General features: G+C 38.8%; 1 protein-coding gene across 1 annotated transcript in view; it reads right to left on the bottom strand.

Annotated features, from left to right (window-relative positions):
• col11a1b (collagen, type XI, alpha 1b) overlaps positions 1-18,711 on the bottom strand; it is a 70,391-nt gene that overhangs the window by 14,566 nt on the left and 37,114 nt on the right. Inside the window, exons 17-44 of the mRNA XM_056744361.1 lie at positions 18,449-18,502; positions 17,978-18,031; positions 17,181-17,234; positions 17,022-17,066; positions 15,557-15,610; positions 15,432-15,476; positions 14,352-14,405; positions 13,317-13,361; positions 12,745-12,798; positions 12,391-12,435; positions 12,022-12,075; positions 11,881-11,925; positions 10,901-10,954; positions 10,707-10,814; positions 10,298-10,351; positions 9,712-9,765; positions 9,444-9,488; positions 9,259-9,357; positions 9,115-9,168; positions 8,885-8,938; positions 8,412-8,465; positions 8,173-8,280; positions 7,944-8,033; positions 6,075-6,128; positions 3,432-3,539; positions 1,947-2,054; positions 1,346-1,399; positions 1,067-1,120 (exon numbers count right to left, since the gene is read on the bottom strand). Coding sequence (XP_056600339.1) covers positions 1,067-1,120; positions 1,346-1,399; positions 1,947-2,054; positions 3,432-3,539; positions 6,075-6,128; positions 7,944-8,033; positions 8,173-8,280; positions 8,412-8,465; positions 8,885-8,938; positions 9,115-9,168; positions 9,259-9,357; positions 9,444-9,488; positions 9,712-9,765; positions 10,298-10,351; positions 10,707-10,814; positions 10,901-10,954; positions 11,881-11,925; positions 12,022-12,075; positions 12,391-12,435; positions 12,745-12,798; positions 13,317-13,361; positions 14,352-14,405; positions 15,432-15,476; positions 15,557-15,610; positions 17,022-17,066; positions 17,181-17,234; positions 17,978-18,031; positions 18,449-18,502 — 1,755 coding nt within the window. The remainder of the gene's footprint in view (positions 1-1,066; positions 1,121-1,345; positions 1,400-1,946; positions 2,055-3,431; positions 3,540-6,074; positions 6,129-7,943; positions 8,034-8,172; positions 8,281-8,411; positions 8,466-8,884; positions 8,939-9,114; positions 9,169-9,258; positions 9,358-9,443; positions 9,489-9,711; positions 9,766-10,297; positions 10,352-10,706; positions 10,815-10,900; positions 10,955-11,880; positions 11,926-12,021; positions 12,076-12,390; positions 12,436-12,744; positions 12,799-13,316; positions 13,362-14,351; positions 14,406-15,431; positions 15,477-15,556; positions 15,611-17,021; positions 17,067-17,180; positions 17,235-17,977; positions 18,032-18,448; positions 18,503-18,711) is intronic.

The raw sequence follows: 18,711 nt of genomic DNA on the forward strand, positions 1-18,711 counted from the left end.
GAACACAAATCAATATCTGATAAGAGGCAACAAGTTGCAAAAACGGATTGAGCCCTGACGTTTGTCTTCCTGCTACTGGATTTGAAAGTATATATGTAAGTATATATGTAAAATTTTTCTGACTGTCCTGTACTTTTGAGTTTATTAGTGATTTGGCTGTGCTCAGGTTGTTTATTGGCGCACGTTACTGGTTCACAATATATAACCGTAATTTTGACTAGAGATAATGTAATGTTGCCAGGTCTCAATAGCTTATGTAGCACGATCGTGCCTCGTCGTGAATTTAGTGTTATGCTTGTAAACGATGACTACCAAACCACAAGAAATGTTTTATGGTCAAAAGTTGCTGATTCCTTAGTTCATGCATGTAGACTAATGTTATCGGTATCTATAGTTACTATGCTAGAAACTATTCCCATAGCGAGTTGAGTGCAAGTTATTGATTGCACCTATTACACAAAGCACAACGCATGGTCACGAGTGTGTTTCCAAAAATATAACTAAAGAAAATGATTTGCATTGGTTACTAAACACATTATGCCCATGGGTTTTGTTTTGGGTGACTGCAAATGTGTAATGTAGCTAACGTTAGCAAGTTAGCATCTGTGGAGCTAGAACGCTATGCGCTAATGAATAACAACCAGCGGCTAACTAGAATCTAGTTTGAGCTATTAGTAAAGCCCAGTAGTATACTCCGCGGGAGCCAAAAGAGTGCTTTACTACATGCACTGTTTATGAAGTGACATTATGTAACAGCGGTTTCTGCCTAGTCAACAAATTCATATGTATTGCGCTGCCCACGTGGAAGCTTATACAGCGACAGTATTTACGACACTAGTAACAGACAATTGAGTTTATCAACCACATGGGGGAACCCTACACCAAATAGCTTGTTGTTGCTTTAAGGTTCTGGCAAATTGTTGACCAACAGGCCTTCTAAGCTCTGTGCAAACTAACACTTTTAGGTATGGCCTATCAGGAGGACAACTGTATAGCACATCTGAAATGGACTGCACTTAAAGTGAAGCGAAGATGATGAATTGAAAATTGGAAACTGAGTACTTACAGCAGGTCCTGGAGCTCCAATGACACCCTGAGGACCCGATGGACCTGGGGGACCCTAAAGTAATGTACAAAAAAACAAGATCAAGAACGAATCCTCAATTCTTTAAAATACACATCCCAAAGAGTAAAAATAAATGCTGAATTTAGTATAAATTGTCCAATTGAAGTTAATAGTCAAATCAAAGTATGAGTCAAGCGCATACTTGAGTGTAAAAATAACAAATAATTGAAGTCTACTGAAACAAACATTTTCCATGAATTGTACAAAAAAGTAACTCACGTGTTCGCCTTTATCACCTTTGCCTCCCTTCTGACCCGGCTCTCCGACCTCTCCCTGTGAAATTTACAATTATAAACAATTGCTTTTCAAGACTCGTTTCATTTCAAGTCCTGTTTAAAACTTCTTCTGTGTTCTCCGGTCATCCAAAATTTTCAAGGTCACTTTACTCTCAACAGCGCAGTAAACATTACTCCTGAGAATTTCATTTGAACAGTAAAACCAAGACCTTGGGGTGTGTTTGCAATTAATTGATTACTTGGCCCCTTCGACACCGTTGGCGCTAAAGCCGAAAAGAATAATGTGTCTTGGGACGTGATGAGGATGCAAAAAAGCTGCTCTTCATTTAACAGGGAGCTAATAGATTCTGGAATACATTAATGACAATTCAGTTTCTTAGCCCTGAGCTTCTAAAACATGCTTGTTGATTTTGATGTGCATGTGTGGAACTGTGCAAGCGTACATAAAGCAGAAATAGTCTATGCACACAGCACTCATTGTGTTATGTTATAGTGATAAAATGAGCTCTGTCTGTAGCATCATTATACATGCACCGGGATGGGATAATTTTTCAGCGGCAAACGGTAGGAATAAAGTGCTGCACCTTGTCACCATCCTCTCCAGGTGATCCCTGAGGTCCGGCTGAGCCCGGGAGACCAACTGGACCTTGGATGCCATCTCGACCAGCGGGACCAGTAGGTCCTTTTTCACCCTGTACAAATGTAGGACAATGTGTTTTGCATTAATGACTAACAAAAGAAGCAAATTAAGAACCTGCTAACACCTCTATCTATGAAAAAATGCTGTAATTGAAACAAAGTGGACGAATAGAAAAGCGGACGAGTCTGGTCTGCAAAAAATTGATCTTGGCTGTTCAAAGGGTAAAGTAATTAAAAAGAGTTTTTGTTAGGTTGCTGTGTAAAACTCCCCAAGCTATTGGTGTGTTTATTGAAAAGATAAATGGTAATGAACTTTAACTCTCTCCCTGTGGCCCGTTTTCCCCCACCTGAATCTCCAGACATAAGTGTTAACCTATGTATCAACATATCTGATAAAAGCTCAGTTTCTGGATAGGTAAAAATAAATTAGGACACCTTGTGCCATTTTTCTCTTTCACAAAGTATTTCCGGAATTTAATTTTAATTCTTAGTCTCGACTAGGTTGTCAACGTCAACGCATGTGTTTTATTTTTTCCGTGTTAAAGCGTTATATTACACAATTAAGACATCATTCGTTTATTTCGTCATCCTTTGTCAAGCATTACATTATATAACCACGCTCTTATTCATGTAAAGGCCTTTAAACCATTTAAGCGTGATTTGAAATAGATGCCTTGACCCGTTCAGTATAGATAGACAGCTTCTAACGGTGGGATGCGGCAGAATACAACACGACAACGGTTTCGTTTGGTGTATACAATCACGGGCTAAAGACTGTGTCAGTGAATCTCTGTCAGACAGCGCATCAGCATTAAGTTCTCTTCCGTGCTTCCGTAACACACAATATTATGCCATAAAGCATGTTTTGTCTAGCATTTTCGTAAGCACAGATTTCAACGTGTTAGAATCCTAAATTAATGCAAAGATTTGCAAAAATAGGAGAGGGCGTCAGATCTACGTAGGGCGGCAGCTCTATGCTCTTCTGTCACTAATTTTAATCAAAGAAGAAACACAGAAATCAATGTGTTTTTGTAGCTTTAATTCTGTATTTAATTTAGAATAAAGCATTAAAGACCTTAATGTGCAAGAGGACTTAATTCAATTTCTGTATATTTCATACCTGTAAGACACGAAAGCTGACAATTATACTGGCTATAATTAATGTTGAAATAAAGGGAAAAAATCAATTTATTAGAGACATCAGTTGCAGTACAAATATCAGAATGTTGCCTTTCATTCATAAAATAATGTTTTTAAGAAATCTGTTGTCTCTACATTAATTTGGAGATTAAATGTGAAATAATTGTAATGTAAAAGTATAGTTAAAAAAAATATCGGAAAATTTGTGATTAATCAGATTATTTTTTTAATCGATTGACAGCACTAGTCGTAACATACAAGCTTGCATTCTTTATGTTCAGACAACTCACCGGACCACCTTTCTCTCCAGCGGGTCCTGGGGGTCCCTGAGGGCCATTACGTCCTGTTAGACCGATGGGTCCTCCAGGTCCAGCTGGTCCTCTCTCTCCTGGAGAACCCTGTGACAAACATTACTCATTATATTAAGTAATTTAAGGCATAGTTCACCCCAAAATGAACATTCTGTCATCATTATCCTTGTTATGTGTAACACAAAAGAAGATACTTTTAAGAATTTGGGAAGAAAGCAGTTTTGGCCACCATTGACTACCATAGTAGATTTTTGTCCAATTATAGTAGTCTATGGTGCCCCAGAACTCTTTGGTTACTAACATTCTTCCAAATATCTTTTATTGTAATCAGCAGAACAAAGATATTTATACAGGCTTGGAACAATATGAGGTTGAGTAAATGTTAACAGAATGTTTATTTTCGGATGAACCAGCCCTTTAAATCTGATAACAAAAGTACCATAAATTAGGCTTTCTTTGTTTAGATCACTTTTAAAAAGTACTTTTCAAGCATGTCCAGGTATGATCATGAATGTTTTCAACAGTAAACAGCCTGTTTTTTGCACAAAAGGTTCATCTTCTCCTGTTATACTGTGATTCCTGAAACCAAAATGACATTAATTTATGAATAAGCTAGTCTTTTATTGTATTTAACAAATCCGACACAGACTTTAGTCTCTTTAGTAAAAAGAGTTTCACCAACAAACATTTGTTTACAACCACGGAATAGCTGATCTGTTTGATTTGTCAGACATGATGTGTACGGAGAGACTAGCACCTGTCCAGATTCTCAGCAGGTCATACTGACAGAAAGAAGGATCTCTGAGGGTCTGAATCCTGGTTTGAAACCAGCATAAAGAGTGCATCATCTTCAGAAACAGTCCATTAGTGCTATTAGCGTGAAAGGGACAGTACTAAAGAGAGCTCTCAGAGAGAGAAAACTGAAATTTACGGTTTGTTTAAGGTAATCCAGTTGCTTTCAAATGCATCCACATGCTAAAACACACAAACATCATCCGGCTGCATTAGCCATCAGTGATAATACCTTCAAATATAATAAGGCCAAGGTTGCTGTGCCCCACACAGCAGCACTAATGTTTCCCACATCCATACCTTTTTTAGAAGAGACAACCCAAGACAGGACCAATCCCTTTGTGAATCTAAGTGGATTGGAAAATGATCAAACTGACTCAACTCTTTGTTTGATGGTTCTCAGAGGAGATGTGTGCCGCAGCCGGTGACTCAACCGAGACACCTGGCAGGAGGTCTACTTAGGCAAAGATAACAGCGCTGATTGGCGTGGGTGGGCTACAGCCTCGAAAACTTTCTGATTTCAGATTTTTCTAGCCGGGCTTTACAGATGCCTTTATACAAGAGAGAATCCCTGAAGCGATCTTCCTCCAGCTGAAAGGAGTTTCACATACGCACAGCTGAAGCTTTGATGGTTAAGCTGTACCGCTGTGCCTTTACTGCACTATGAGCGCTGACAGAAGACAAAGCAGATACTTTCAGATATCTCACTTCTTTACAGAATGTAGTTCATTTTTTGCTATCGGTGTGGATTTAATTTACTTTTTACCATGATTGTGTTTTTCTTTTTAACTATAAATGTAAATTTTGTTCAGCAAACATATTTAACTTTACAGTATATTGTTTATTTCATTTCATACTATAAACTGCCATACATTTGCAGCAGAAAAAAAAATAATAAAAAACAAATGTATTATTTATAGGTAAGTGTTTAAGTACAATTAACGCTTTTGTTTCATGTTTGACAACATTTCAACCAAATTACAAATAAAAATGTTTTTTTATTTGCAGAAAATCGAAACTGGAAACTATTCAAGAAAAATGCAAAGTTTGCAGATCTTGAATACAGCAAAGAAAACAAGTCCATATCCATGTTTAAACAACACGATACTAATGTTTCACGTGTATTTTAGGATCAGTTCAAAAATGAATATATGACGGAATAAGTCTAATTTTCCACATCTTCCATTTTTTGTCTTTTTTGTTATTGCCTACATTTGCTTCAGTTGAAATCCACCAGACGCTGGACTTGAATGACCACAACACATTCAGACATGTTTATTACAGGCAAATCTGGAGCGATCTCTTCATTTTATCTGTTCCTGTTTCATATGGCAAATTCATTTTTTTTTTGTTTCTACCTATTCCTCTTGCACTATTGTATATTTCCTTTGTTGTTTACTCTATAATATATTCATTATTCATAATCACACAAAGTAAACTTTATGATATTCTACTAAATTAATTTATAGTTCCCTGAACCTCAGTGTCTGTGTTTGTCTGCTCCACTCAGGGTGCATGAAATCCCCACAAGGGATCAATTACATCTACGTTTTTCTGTTGTAATGTATATGACACTAAATGTAATTTCCTAGCATACTGACGTATGATTCAAATGTAATTGTGGTCCTACTGTTTTGGCCTGACTCACAGACTGCGTGGTATCCTATCACACACTGCAAACTTGGCACTCATCGCCACCATCACCAATCATTAAAATCGCCACCTGCTGACTAAGCCCCATCCAGAATTTTCCTGATGTCACTTTACTAATAAAGAAAAAGTCAGCCGATTGACCATTTGCATAGTTTCCATGGTAACGCAGATACTTACAAAGGGACCGGGTGGACCTTGTGGACCCTCGCCTCCCTTCAGGCCAGCTGGACCCTGTGTGTGTGTGAGACAGATGAGAGAAAGAAAAAATGAGAGACAGAGAGGTTTCATTCAGTAAACACTAAACAACCCCATATTCTCCAGAGAGAGCAGTCCTGTAATATCTGTCACATTGGCATCTGAAAGTCTGTGTGTGTGCGCATGTGTTTCTTCTAGTATTGTATACGCCAGCTGTTTGCATTATAAGTCTACTGGAAATACGGCCCAGAGTGTTTATAAAACTGGCAAACGCACTATTCCCTACATCAGAAAGTGAGTGCTGCCAGTACATTTTCATGTGGTGCCAGGAATGGCTCAAAATCACTTGCCATCAAGCACAATGTGAGTCATTAAAACTGAAAGTAAACATCAAAACAAGTGACAATAAAGTCAACTGTTGCTGACTGAAATCGTTTTGCCATTGTGGTGGCAAAACGCCATTGTGGTGGCAACACAATCTCCATAATGATTAACTGAAGAGACAGCCAATGGGAATCGATCAGTCAAGGCTGACGCTATTTCTTAAACTAAAAGCATAAAATATTATTCTCTATATATATATTCTCTCCAAAGTAAATATTAATAATAAAGGAAAACTGCTTTGAGTTGCCCATCTGTGACGTTTATAGGCCTACAGAATACTGAATCAGAGCTGCGAACTACAATAAATATGTCAAACTGAAAAGGCAAAAAGCAAAAGCAGGCCAGATCTATACTGTGGTGCTCAGCACAAAAAGTGAGTTTACACCTCAGGTTGTTAATCATCTATAGTATCCTTCTCATTTAAAGGGATACTTCACACAAAATGAAAATTCTGTCATCATTTACTCACCTTCGAGTGGTTCCAAATCGGAATCAATTTCTTTGTTCTGATGAACACAGAAAGATATTTAAGAGAATTAATGCTTGTAACCAGAGAGATCTTGCCCCCATTGACTTCCATAGCAGGAAAAAGTACAATGGTAGTCAAAAGTGTCCCAGAACTGTCCCACATTCTTCAAAACGTCTTCTTTTGTGTTCTACAGAAAAGTACATTTTTCTACTATGGGGGTGAGATCTGTTTGGTTGTAAGCATTCTTCCAAATATTTTTCTTCTGTGTTCATCAGAACAAAGAAATTTATACAGATTCTGAACTACTCGAAGGTGAGTAAATGATGACATGAGTTACTTTTTGGGTGAAGCATCCCTTTAAACTCCTGAAGTGTGTTCAGTACACCCCAATACAATGGCTAATACCCACTGATATAGAGAGTGCGCACGTGTGTTAAATGTATTGACGATACATTTCTGTTTGGATGTCTACATGCACGTCATTTATATCACATGTTCTCCATAAGCCCTACGTCTTATTCGGCTGTTATGTGGTGACGTGAAGAATACCGTTTCCAATTCCAAGCATCTATTCATTTCAAGCGGGGCTGCAGCTTAAACAGCTGTTAAGGAGCACTGTTTAAGCTGAGCATTTATTAATTCACAGTATACACTATAGTCTCCAGGCTTACGGAATCTCTGACATCAATATTTAAAAAAAAACGTTGAAAAATAAATAACTGACTGGCCATGTGGGATAAGGGTTAGGATCGTGGCTTACAGCTCGCCATGAGCGTATAGTATATTAGCATTTTTTGTTGTTTGCCTGTAGCATCTTCTTGAGCGTTTTGACCCAGAAACAGTATATGACCTTCTTTATATTGTGCCTGATGTCAGACTAAACAACCGAACAGTGATGACTGTGGCCTCTGCTGAGACATACATCCAGTGTGAGCATTTACAAGAACACAAGGCAGCCCATTTGGCAAGGTACACAACATTAACTTGTTTGTTCTTACCGCCGCACCAGGAAGACCCCTTTGTCCTGGAAACCCTTTCAGCCCGCCAGGACCTGGCTTCCCAGAAAGCCCCATAGGGCCTGGATCACCCTTCAAGGAAAGACACAATAACAATCAGCCTTTTGACTTCAAACAACCAACCTCTACAGTTACTGTTACTATGGCGTTTTGACAAGAGAATAGGCACATTCTGCTCAAAAGTAGGGTGAAAATGTTTAAGAAACTCTACCTTTCCACCTTCCCTGCCAGCAGCGCCAGGAAGACCTTGCTCTCCAGGGGGCCCTGGTGATCCGGGATGGCCTCTCTCTCCAACAGGACCAGTTTCACCCGTAGGGCCCTTTAATATTTCAAAATCAACTGTTATGAATAAACATCAGCTTTTCAGGGCCAACTTCATTTGGCCAACTTTTATTAAAGCAATGTGCTGTTACGTTCCACTTGTATAATACAGTAACCATTGCAGCTTACCTGTGGGCCAACAACACCTCCAGGTCCAGGAGGTCCAGTCTTTCCTTGGAAACCCTGTGGTGAGGGTTAACAAAGTATTTGTGAATTTACTTTAGCAATTTATTGGAGCAATCACAAATCTGGAAGTTAAACTAGAACTGTATGAATGGACAGTCCTGGAAATGTCAGCACACAAAACTGTCTACAAAGTAAGACTTTCCATATTTTTTGTTTCATCAGCCATTTTTATTAAATTGACGAAAGAAAACTGGAGCATTGTTCTCTTGAAAACCAAGATAAGTTGAAGACTGGTGAGGACTCAATCTATCGGACATTCTTTGATCAGAAACAGAAACACAAGCTTGCCAAGAACAGTGTGATGCCTTGACACTGTCGGCAGCAAACATGCAATATCACATAAAAACTGTCGACGACATATTTTAAACACCTTTTTACTCCAAACAAAACATTTGTGAGGACAGAAAGATACTTACTGTCTCTCCTCGCTGCCCTGGGTGACCGGGCAATCCATCCTTTCCAGGAGGTCCCTGACGGATAACAAGACAACTTTTTTTACTTCTCACACGAGATTAAACCTTCCACCTATATTTAAATTCATGCAGATCTGAGACCAGTTTTAAGGTTTTACAGATCTGGCGAAAACAGTCCAAGGGTAATTAACAACAATGAAGTTATCAAACATGAAACGGGTGAAATCACATACAGGTGGGCCTTTAGGGCCTGCTAATCCAACAGGGCCCTGAGGTCCTTGGGGTCCCTACAAAAAGAAAAAAAAGTTTATATAAGATGCAGTGACATATTTTGTGTCGTAAAATGAGTTACAAGAAATGATTTAATCATCACTCACTCTCTCTCCAGGACCACCAGGTGGTCCGTCATTTCCAGATGTCCCCTTTGCTCCTGGTTTTCCGGTTGGACCTCTGGCACCTCTTCCACCGCGGGGACCCTGACAAAACGACATGAAAACAATTATGTATGTAGACAGAAGAATTGTTTTTTTATTTATAAGCTTCGATGTTGTCTCTGACATACCGTTGGACCTCGCTGTCCTCTTGGACCTGCTTTGCCAGCAATACCCTGCAAAACAAACCCCAAAAGATGTCAGAGCTGTAGATCTATTAAACCTCACTGGTGTTAGTGAAACTGTTGAGTAACTCAAGCAGTCTGGCAAGCAAAAATTTTGAAGAGGATATGCAACACTTTTTATGTAATGATTCAATAACATACTATACTTCCTTCCGAGGTAAGTGTTTTAGTGGAGCTTTCGAACAAATAAATCTCGAATTGGCCTCATACATACCCGTCCTCCTTTCTCTCCGTTGGCTCCAGGGAATCCAGCGAAGCCATTAGAGCCCTGCGGATGGAGACAGATGATTAGAAACCTTTCAGCTACAACACGTCAAAAACATCCAATATCTGTCCCCACATGTTAAACGACCCAAAGAGACGTTCGTCTTTGATCAAAAGTGTGGTAACTGTATGTCGAAAGACAGAGGGCGTCCTTGAAGAGTAATTCTACTCTAATTCTGTTGAATGCTAATGCTAGCAATGTTCAGGTTTTTGGTAAACAGGAGGGGTGAGTGCTTGTTAGCACAAAGACAGCAGATGAAATTGAAGGTCACATTATTTGGGTAAAGCAAAGAAGGGCACGCACCCAGCTTAGCAAGGGATACGCATCAGTTATTTATTTCACGGGCCAGTTGACTGGCCGAGATAATGGCACAAGTCAAACAAACAACTGCAAATACACACAACAAAAATGAAGCACCGAGGGTTTGACAAAGCCCTGAAAAGGCCTTAGAGGACGTCAAAACACCCGCCATGCCCAACAAAAAGCTTAAAACGGTTTTATTTATAATATAAGTGAAAATATTACAATGACTTACTTTAGGACCTTGTCTTCCTGGGTATCCAGGCAATCCTGGAACTCCAAGTTTTCCCTACAAAATGAAACGAGAAGAAACTCTACAAAGGTCTGCACAGCTCAGGCACTATACAATAAGAAGTATTTCACCACCATGAACAAATTAGAAAATCATATGAAAGCTGTAATGAAATATTTGGCTGACCTTTAAAATAAGACTGCAGAACTCACTTTTGAGTTATGACTCTGTATCTTATGTCATTTCTGTTTTAATTCATATGCATTAATAATGTATGACACGCTAAAAGGAAAGAAGTGTTGCCATTTTCCAGCGCTGATCGTTTTATAAGCACTTTTCCATGACATTTAACATGACTGTGTTTTTTGAGGAATAAAAAGGATATTATGATCATGGGTAAACTTAGGCCTACCTTTTCTCCAGCCGTGCCTATGGGTCCAGCCTCTCCATTGGGACCTGATTTACCTTTCGGGCCCTCTGGTCCGTCTTCTCCTCTAGAGCCCAACACACCGACCTCTCCCTAAACAACAACAACAACAATTTACACATACTGGACTAAAACCAAAATAAGTATACCTTCATCTGAAAAAAGTCCTTGTCACACACCTTGTCGCCCTTGATGCCCATGTCACCTTTAAACCCAGGAAAACCATCCTCTCCCTGAAATCAATGGAAATCAGAAATCATTTAGTTATAAACCTAAAAAAGTTATTCGAAAGAACATTAAATGGCTTTATCAGCTCAATGCTGACATCTAGTGTTCTTGTTAAAGTCTTGCTTACGCTGGCACTGGTATAAAATGTAATCACAGGTATGACTGCCAGAATGTTTATATAACAAGCAATGAAATGGTTCTTGATTTTTAGGGTCGAATTTGAGACACAATAACTCATAACTGCGACAACACATTTTGAACATATTAAAACTTATGGTGTTGATTCTTGAGTGAAAGAAATGCTGACACCCGGTGTTCACTGCAGAGATTACAGCCAGAAGCGCAACAGCCTCTCTCAATACTAATACAATGCTTGTATGTTTATAAGAAATTAGGTTATTGCAGAAACAGTGTTCATTGACATGAGATGTATTGATAGGCGTGAAAATAATTTACTCAGTACAATATAAGGAGTAAGTTTCTTGGCATTTATATATGAGTTGACCACCTTAGTTTTTCTATTTTTTCTATTAAATTATTGAAGAATTTGGCTGCTCCTCAGCTCATGTTGCATCATGGCATAGAATAATGCCCACGCAAGGTATGCTGAAAAAAATTTGCGGCAAGCAGTAGACCATCCGGTCCATCCGATTTTTCGCATCCTGAGGTTTTGAAAATGCAACTCACTAGGCATACAGATTTCATACAATATCGCATGAAAGTAGGTGATTCTGGATACAGGGTAGCTGATTTTACATCATTATATAATAAAGCTCTGTGGTGATGCACTTATTAAAGACATTAAAGTGCAGACAGTCTATGGCTTTCTACTCGCAGAGCTGTTGGCCAGTCATCTGTGTTTTTCATTTCAGAAACAGACTTAACAGCTCCCAAATGGAGACAGAGGGTATAAACAGAGTAGTTTGCTCACCTTTTCACCTTTGTGGCCCTTCAGGCCGCGGACCCCCTCTGCACCCTATATTAGACAGAACAACAAAAAGGGTGTAGTGAACAAAACCAGAGCGTGACATATTGAAGTGATGAAGGGATTTGGGGAATACAATCTGTTTACCTTTACACCTCGGGGGCCAGGATAGCCAATGGACCCCTGGGGGCCTGGATGACCCTGCAAGTAGGGTGTAAAAATAATATAACTAAAACAACTCAAATTAAATTCTCCTCTATTAAAATAATGTGCCACTTAAACTATAAGTGTTGATAAAGGACACAAATAGCTTCTAGCAAAAAAAAAGTTTTGGAGCTGTCAGTCTTCAACCGACTTTCCGTTCCATCAGCACATTCTGTACAGATGTTTGCTGGGCTTTTAGACAGCTGTAAAATAACACCTTACGGGTGTTTAGTGGCATTGCACTGGAAATGTGGTCAATAACTGGAACTCAGAGCGACAATTAATTTTGGGAGACGGTAAAAATATACTCACAGCTGCTCCCTTCTCGCCGGCAGGACCTTCTTTCCCAGGGTGACCCTGTTCAGGGATCACAAACAAAAGCATTGTTATTTTAAGTGCCTGCAATACTCTGTGTTCTTCTTTACATCACAAAGTCTGTAAACTTCAGCGGTTTAACATCAATGGATAGTGTTGATTTGATCATTTCACACACTGAAATGCTAGGCACAATGTGATATCATTTTTTCCCTTCGAAACACTGAAATCTGATTCAACTTATATATTAAACTCAGCACTCATTTTAGTGTGATATGTATTCTAAAGCTATGGTATATTTTACAAAGTGACTTGGAAGAGGTGGGAATAAAAACCAAATAATCCACTTACAGGAGGCCCATCTGCACCACCCAGGCCTTGCAGCCCCTGTTTCCCACCGGGACCCTTTGAGAAGGAGAGAAAGCAACGGTTAAAACGAGAAACGGAGTAAGAAATAAAAAGAGGGCTGACAAACGCTCACAATTGAGGTGGCAATTACTGGTATGCCCTCGCGATTCATTGGGCAGCTTTTATAAGCAGCCCAATCCTAAAGCACTTCATTATCTTGGTTTTCCTCTCAAAAGAGATCTAATCATACGGTACGTCTGGAAACACTCTACCACTCCTGGAGTCACATTTCAAACTCTCTGGCCTCTTTCCAGAAGCCTTGACAAAACCCTTGTCTGAGAGACTAACCAATGACAGTTATGTGTGTAAGCATATCTCCTGCTTGTTGAAGCATTAGCCAGTCTTTATGTGTGTGCTTGTGTGTGGTTTTCCTCAAGTCAGCAGTGATCTTCTAGCAACCTACTGCCTGGAAACTGAAGAGTCTGCTGAATCGTTTATAGGGTTAGGGCAGCAATGCGCCGTCTGTAATAACAAAGAGGGCGGCTGGTGGGAGGCCGACTCTCATTCAAACTCACTTTCTCTCCAGGTGGGCCGATCGGGCCTTGAGGACCAGGCAGACCCTGAAAGAGAAGATTTCAGAAGTCAGATATACTGCGGTGATGAAAATACAACATGGAGTCTTCAGGAGTGAGGAAATCTGATATAGTAAAGATTATATTGGAAAAAGATGTGCGAGGACCTCTCAGTCAAATCTGAGAAGGAATGTCAAACAGGAAATACTATTCTGTGTGTGTGCATGTGTGTGACTCCTGCGAATCCTGTAGGTTAAAACAGTGCTAAAGGCCCCGCAGTGTGAAGGGGCCCTTAACTAGCCAAAAAGCAACATTAAAGGGATAGTTGACCAAAAAATGAAAATCTCTCATTATTTATTCATCCTCTTGTCATTTCAAACCTGTATCACTTCCCTTCTCCCGCAGAACACAAAAGAGGATATTTTGAAGAATGTTTGTAACCGAACAGCATCCATTCACTTCTATTGTATGGACACAAAAACCAATGCAAGTGAATGGGTGCCGATTAACAACATTCTTCAAAATAGCTTCTTTTGTGCACTGCGGAAGAAAGAAAGTCATACAGGTTTGAAATGACATGAGGGTGAGTAAATGATGACAGAATAAACACTACATGGTAGGCGAAAAAAACTTGCTATTCAGCAACTATTTGTAAGTGGTAAACAAATATTACTATTGCCGTCATAGCTACATCTGTGGCCCCATGATGATGGAAAATAATCAAATTTTCCTTAAGCACGCATTTACCCCATTGTATCCTATTTTCAAAAATGTGGAAACAGATGAATGCTTCTAGCTCTGCCACATTCGTTACTTAATTTTTCTGGCTGCTTAACACGGTCTCTTTCATTCACTGGCAGTTCATTAAGTTTACATTAAATGAATACAAGAGAAAATGTGAAAAACAAAAAGCATTAAAATGGAAAAGAAGAAATGTTTGATAAGAAAAACACATCAGGGCCATTTGAAACAATCAAAGATATATCAGACGGATATACGGATACGTATAGAAAATGTGACACATGGGATGATACTCACGTGTGGACCGGGGTTACCCTGTTGCCCAGGGGGTCCAGGTTCTCCTTGAGAACCCTGTTGAATTAAATGGAAACACTTCAGTACATAACACTATTATTATTACTACATTTTTATTATTGCTACACTTCACTGGTCCTATGAGCCTGATATTTTATACAGATGTAAAAAACAGTCTCATCGCAAAAGCCCAATATCTCAAAACGTCAAAAATATGTAAAACAGCAGACATGTGTATATTGCATGACCATCTTTTCCATTGGCCTTCCTTGCTTAAATATGGAGCCGGGTGTAATAAAATCTATTACAGCCTCTTTAAACCAAAGGGAAAAACTGTACATGAGGGTGAGAAACTGGTGAATCTAATAACAAACTGTGCTAAGTATGAAAAGCAGCTGAGATGTTGAGTTTTGATAATTAATACAATAATATAGGTTAAAGGTGCTATGTGTAATTTATTATAGTATCTATTGACAGAAATGCAATATAATAAACATAACTATGTCTTCAGAGGTGTATAAAGACATTACATAATGAAGTGTTATGTTTTTATTACCTCAGAATGAGCTATTTCTATCTATATTCACCACGGGTCGTCTTACATAGAATTCAACATGTTGTTTCTACAGTAGCCCTTAATGGACGAACTGCTCTACAGAATGTGCTTTGTAAATACATTATCTACTCAGCAAAGAAGCGAAAACGTGAAAACATGTTTGTCCTGTGTCAGCATCCATAGTGCTTCGAAAGGGAACGGTGGAGTTAGCTGTTGGTTGCAATTTGCAACCTCACCACTAGATGCCGCTAAAATCTCCACAATGCTCCTTTAAATAAAAAACTTCCAGGTCAAAGATCTCACCACTAACTCTAGCATTGGCCCTCTCCTGTCAGTGTAACTCTTATCTAAATAGCCTTTTTAGTGGTGACCTTTGCTCTGAACAACAAATACATTTAGAGAGGTCAAGGGATGTTAGTTAAAGAGAGTTAACCGGAAAGTCTTCCATTGAGCTTAGTAGCACTGATGAAGACTCTCTATCAGTTTCTTACAGCATTTATGAGGAAGGGAAGAGTTTAAATCCTTACCATATTTCCCTTAGGGCCAGGTTGTCCATCCAATCCAGGAAGACCCTGTTTTTAATTAAAACAGTGTCAGTGTCATGCAATTTAGACAGTTATAATTAAAATAATTTGATTTTAATTGTACATACACGCTGTCCAGAGGTACCAGCAGCTCCTCTCGGGCCGAGCAGACCTCTTGGACCCTGATGTTCACACATAAGAGCATGTAATGAGAATCTATTTGGCCTGTATACTGGATTCAAGTTAATGACTTAAGTTGTTTAAACACTTTATAAGCAGCTGGGCAATGTTAAGCTTACTATGGAAAAACTATGTTTTTACTAAAGGTTTTTACCAAACCTACAGCTCAGTTGGTGATATTGGGTTTAAATACTTATGTGAGGTCTATCTTAAAAGATTTTAAAGCATTTTTTTAGAGATGCAACCATACAAAAGATTGTGAATGTTAATAATTCATATAATGACTAATAATATTGAACTTTAAACCGGTGATGTCTCTTCAGATTTTATAAATGCAGAGCACAAATGTATTGCATTTTACTGTCCACTTTTGATTGACAGAATATATTGGACGTGATCCTCGGCTGTTTTTGAACTTGCTGCCAATAATGTGAAAATTAGCATGTATCGTCCAATAGGGAATATTGGCTGATAAATCAGTGCATCTCTAATTTTTTTTCATGATTTTACTAGTTTCCATAATTGTCACATACGTAAAAATCCACATTTCTCATAAATGGATAAATCAAAATAAAAAAATATATGTGAGCCATCCCCTCACCATTTGGGTATTATTCCTCCTGGTTGGTACACTTTAATTAAAAGAAATTGTATGCATCACACGGCTATATCTTTCCTCATTTCATGCTTCAATTTATTCAAAATAAATTAATAAAATATTTCTAAACTATATTTTGTGTCTACATAATTTACTGGCAAGAAGTCGTGCAATAAGCGGTTTCATAGGAAATTATTATGACCACAACTGGCTGGAACAGTTGAGTTGATCAGTATTGAGTTTTTGCTGTAACATTTTTTTAAAGTGACATTATATTCATAAAATAGCCCAATTTAACAGGAAAGTACAGGCTAATTCCAGCCATATTACATTTACATTCTCAAAACAATAAAGTCAATCTCAACAGAACACGCTTCAAGAAAAGACACCCTGCAGCTAAACATGCTTTATATTACGTGCTTCAAAATGGTTTAGGAACAAATATGCAAAACAGAAACAAAGGCATTTAGGCAGTCATTTTTGTATTTCTATCAGTCATGGGTGCTTTAGTAAGATTCTACATCTTCAGGGCTAATGCTGTAATTTGTTATGTCTCTGCTGATGGAATATTTAGTCAGAGCGTGAGTGGCGTACGTGAGAATCTTAGTGTGCCGTGAGAAACAACCAAAAGAGAAAATTGCAGTTCTCGGTTTCTGCATAGAGCTATTAACTCAATGAGCAACAAATATGGAGATTTAATGTGAACATTTGCAGGAAATAGGAGGGTGGGGCGCTCGTTCAGTAAATTGAGTACATTGGACACTCAAGGACTTTAAGGCTTTTATTCTGATGGATATGAGGATAAAGATGCTTACACTCTCTCCTGGCATTCCCCTTTGTCCAATCTCACCATCCTCACCCTGCAGACAAAAGTGCAAACACAATTACCAACGACACTGCAGCCCAATGCCTCAGTATACACCCTACACACAAAATACCTACAATCCCAAAATAAGATATAATGAATAACCCACCCTTGGTCCGTCCTCTCCCGGAGAGCCTGGCAGACCAATGTGACCCGCCTCACCCTGAAGCGAGAAAACATGAAATGAAAAAGGATGAAAAGTGTAAATATATCATTATCATCCCTGCCTGCTTCTGGCTCTGTGCATTGTTAGGGCCCGTGACCACTATTTATAAGACTGCGTCTCTATAAGAAGAAGCTATAACATAGTGAGGCCTGTAATTACCCTGGGCAGGATCAGGAAGACAGCATTTGGCTAGAAATACACACAGCTCCCTGTGATCACAAGCCATTTTACAGTGAGCTAGCTCAGGCTATGCAAGCCACACTGCTATGCCTCGAAAGGACCTTCTGCTTTGCCAGAGAAGCATTAACATGCCAAACAACATCCTTTGCCCTTATCTGGGCCGTCAATGGAGGAGAGCAACATCTCTTGCCGCTTTGTCTGCCTGTCAGCACCCTAAACGAAACTTACAGCGGAAGACCTGGAACATTATAAAATGTAGTCTGCTTCTTTCTTGGCAATCATAGATGAGAAGCTGTTCAAACAGAGTTAACAAATAGATTTCTGTATGAGGGCTTCCTTTGAGGAATAAAATAAAAAGCAGACGCAAATTGTTCCTATGACCATAAAGCGCTGTTTGGGTCAAGCTGAAAGTTTGATAATTGAGCATTAAAACGTTTTTCTCACGGGTGGCGGCCAAGCATACTCTCTGCTGTCTAAAACAATTGGGTTTGATATCCAGTATCACTACACTGGCGAGAAACTAAGTCCGATTTTACTTAAGAAAAGCATTTAGAACTTACCCTATGTCCTTTCTCACCAGGTAGACCTGGAAGTCCATCAAATCCTCGATCTCCCTATTAAGTTTGAGAATAAAATATGCAATGTTAATGTATACATTGTTTCATTATATTATAGACCTTATTTAGTAAATTTAGGAAGAATACGGGACCTATATTAGGAAATAAATACACAACAATGGTGGTCCAATGCTAATTCAGAAGAACTTTGTTTTAACTGTACACAAATGTTTTAACCAACGGAACATTTATAATCCAATCAAAGAGATTGAATTATTAATAAGATAAAAAAATAAAACAAAAGAAGTGCTTTGGTCCAGCGTTTATGTTTCGCAGTGGTCTCTACATAATATTTAAACAAATCCTCTTACGACACGAGCACTCACCGTTCGAATCAGAAATACCAGTTTTGAAATCATGATCAGAGATGAATATGTGGAAAAATGTATGTTTTAAATGGAGATGCGATTTTACCTTGTTCCCAGCTTCACCAGGGATTCCTCTGGCTCCGTCCGCTCCATTTCGGCCCTGTAAAACCAGGTCGCATCTTCAGCAAAGCTGTACGCTATTTAATGTGCTTAACATATGTTTAAACAATTGTAAAATCTATGAGACAGGAGATGCCGTTAAGTGATTGAGAACGCCCCAAAACAATCTAAATAAGGTGTGTTGAGTCTATGGTGCAGATGCGTTTGGATTTAATGCGGCAATTTGACTCATTAATAATGAAACTGTGA

The sequence above is a fragment of the Triplophysa dalaica genome, chromosome 3, assembly GCF_015846415.1.
Source record: "Triplophysa dalaica isolate WHDGS20190420 chromosome 3, ASM1584641v1, whole genome shotgun sequence".
NCBI lineage: Eukaryota > Metazoa > Chordata > Actinopteri > Cypriniformes > Nemacheilidae > Triplophysa > Triplophysa dalaica.